The following is a 730-nucleotide window of genomic DNA, read 5'->3' on the forward strand; positions in this document are numbered from 1 at the left end:
GTTGTGACTGGAGAGGGGTGTCTGTACCTCGGGACGTGGCGGGGAGAGGGGGAACAGACAGCCGTTCACTCCCCTTACCCCTCCCAGGCCTGCCCAGCGCACAGAGGACGAGCTGGAGCTCATATTTGAGGAGCTCCTGCACATCAAAGCCGTGGCTCATCTCTCCAACTCGGTGAGTGCGGCTGTGCCCTGCTTCCCCCGCGGCCTGTGTGTCCCTCCCAAACTGCTTCTGGTCCCCAAATCCTCCTGCATCCCATCGCTTCCCATCTGGGCATCCTCTCCTGGCCCTCTCTGAGACCTGGACCCGCTTCCCACCCCATCCCACCTGCCCATGTGTGTCCCCTCCTCGCTCAGCTCCGGGGCTGGGGTGACCCTAATGGCAAGGTGCCTCTTACCGCAGGTGAAGCGGGAGCTGGCGTCCGTGCTGATGTTCGAGTCGCACCAGAGAGCGGGCACCGTGCGTGAGTATCGTGTGCCCCAGGAGCCGTGCAGGGCTGGCCGGTCCCCCAGGAAAGGGTCCCCAGCCCAGGGAGGACGGCTGGAGCTGTTGTCATCGATGTGGTTGCTCCTGCTGTGCCTTCGTGGACCAGGGATGGAGGGGACCAGAGCACTCGCTGCGTTCGCCTGGGCTGGGGGCTTGGGATGGGGGGGACTGAAGAGGGGTGCTTGGGGGCTCCCCCTCTTTGGCTGCTGGATGCCGCCGTTTTCCCTGCAGGGTTCAGCCCAGGGG

At 65.2% G+C, this 730-nt stretch overlaps 1 protein-coding gene across 1 annotated transcript in view; it reads left to right on the plus strand.

Moving 5' to 3' along the window:
- Window positions 1-730, plus strand: part of RAPGEF3 (Rap guanine nucleotide exchange factor (GEF) 3) — an 8,588-nt gene that overhangs the window by 1,247 nt on the left and 6,611 nt on the right. Inside the window, exons 4-5 of the mRNA XM_009321619.1 lie at window positions 14-172; window positions 401-461. Of these exons, the coding sequence (XP_009319894.1) occupies window positions 14-172; window positions 401-461 (220 nt within the window). The remainder of the gene's footprint in view (window positions 1-13; window positions 173-400; window positions 462-730) is intronic.

Source organism: Pygoscelis adeliae, unplaced genomic scaffold (genome assembly GCF_000699105.1).
Source record: "Pygoscelis adeliae isolate BGI_AS28 unplaced genomic scaffold, ASM69910v1 Scaffold803, whole genome shotgun sequence".
NCBI lineage: Eukaryota > Metazoa > Chordata > Aves > Sphenisciformes > Spheniscidae > Pygoscelis > Pygoscelis adeliae.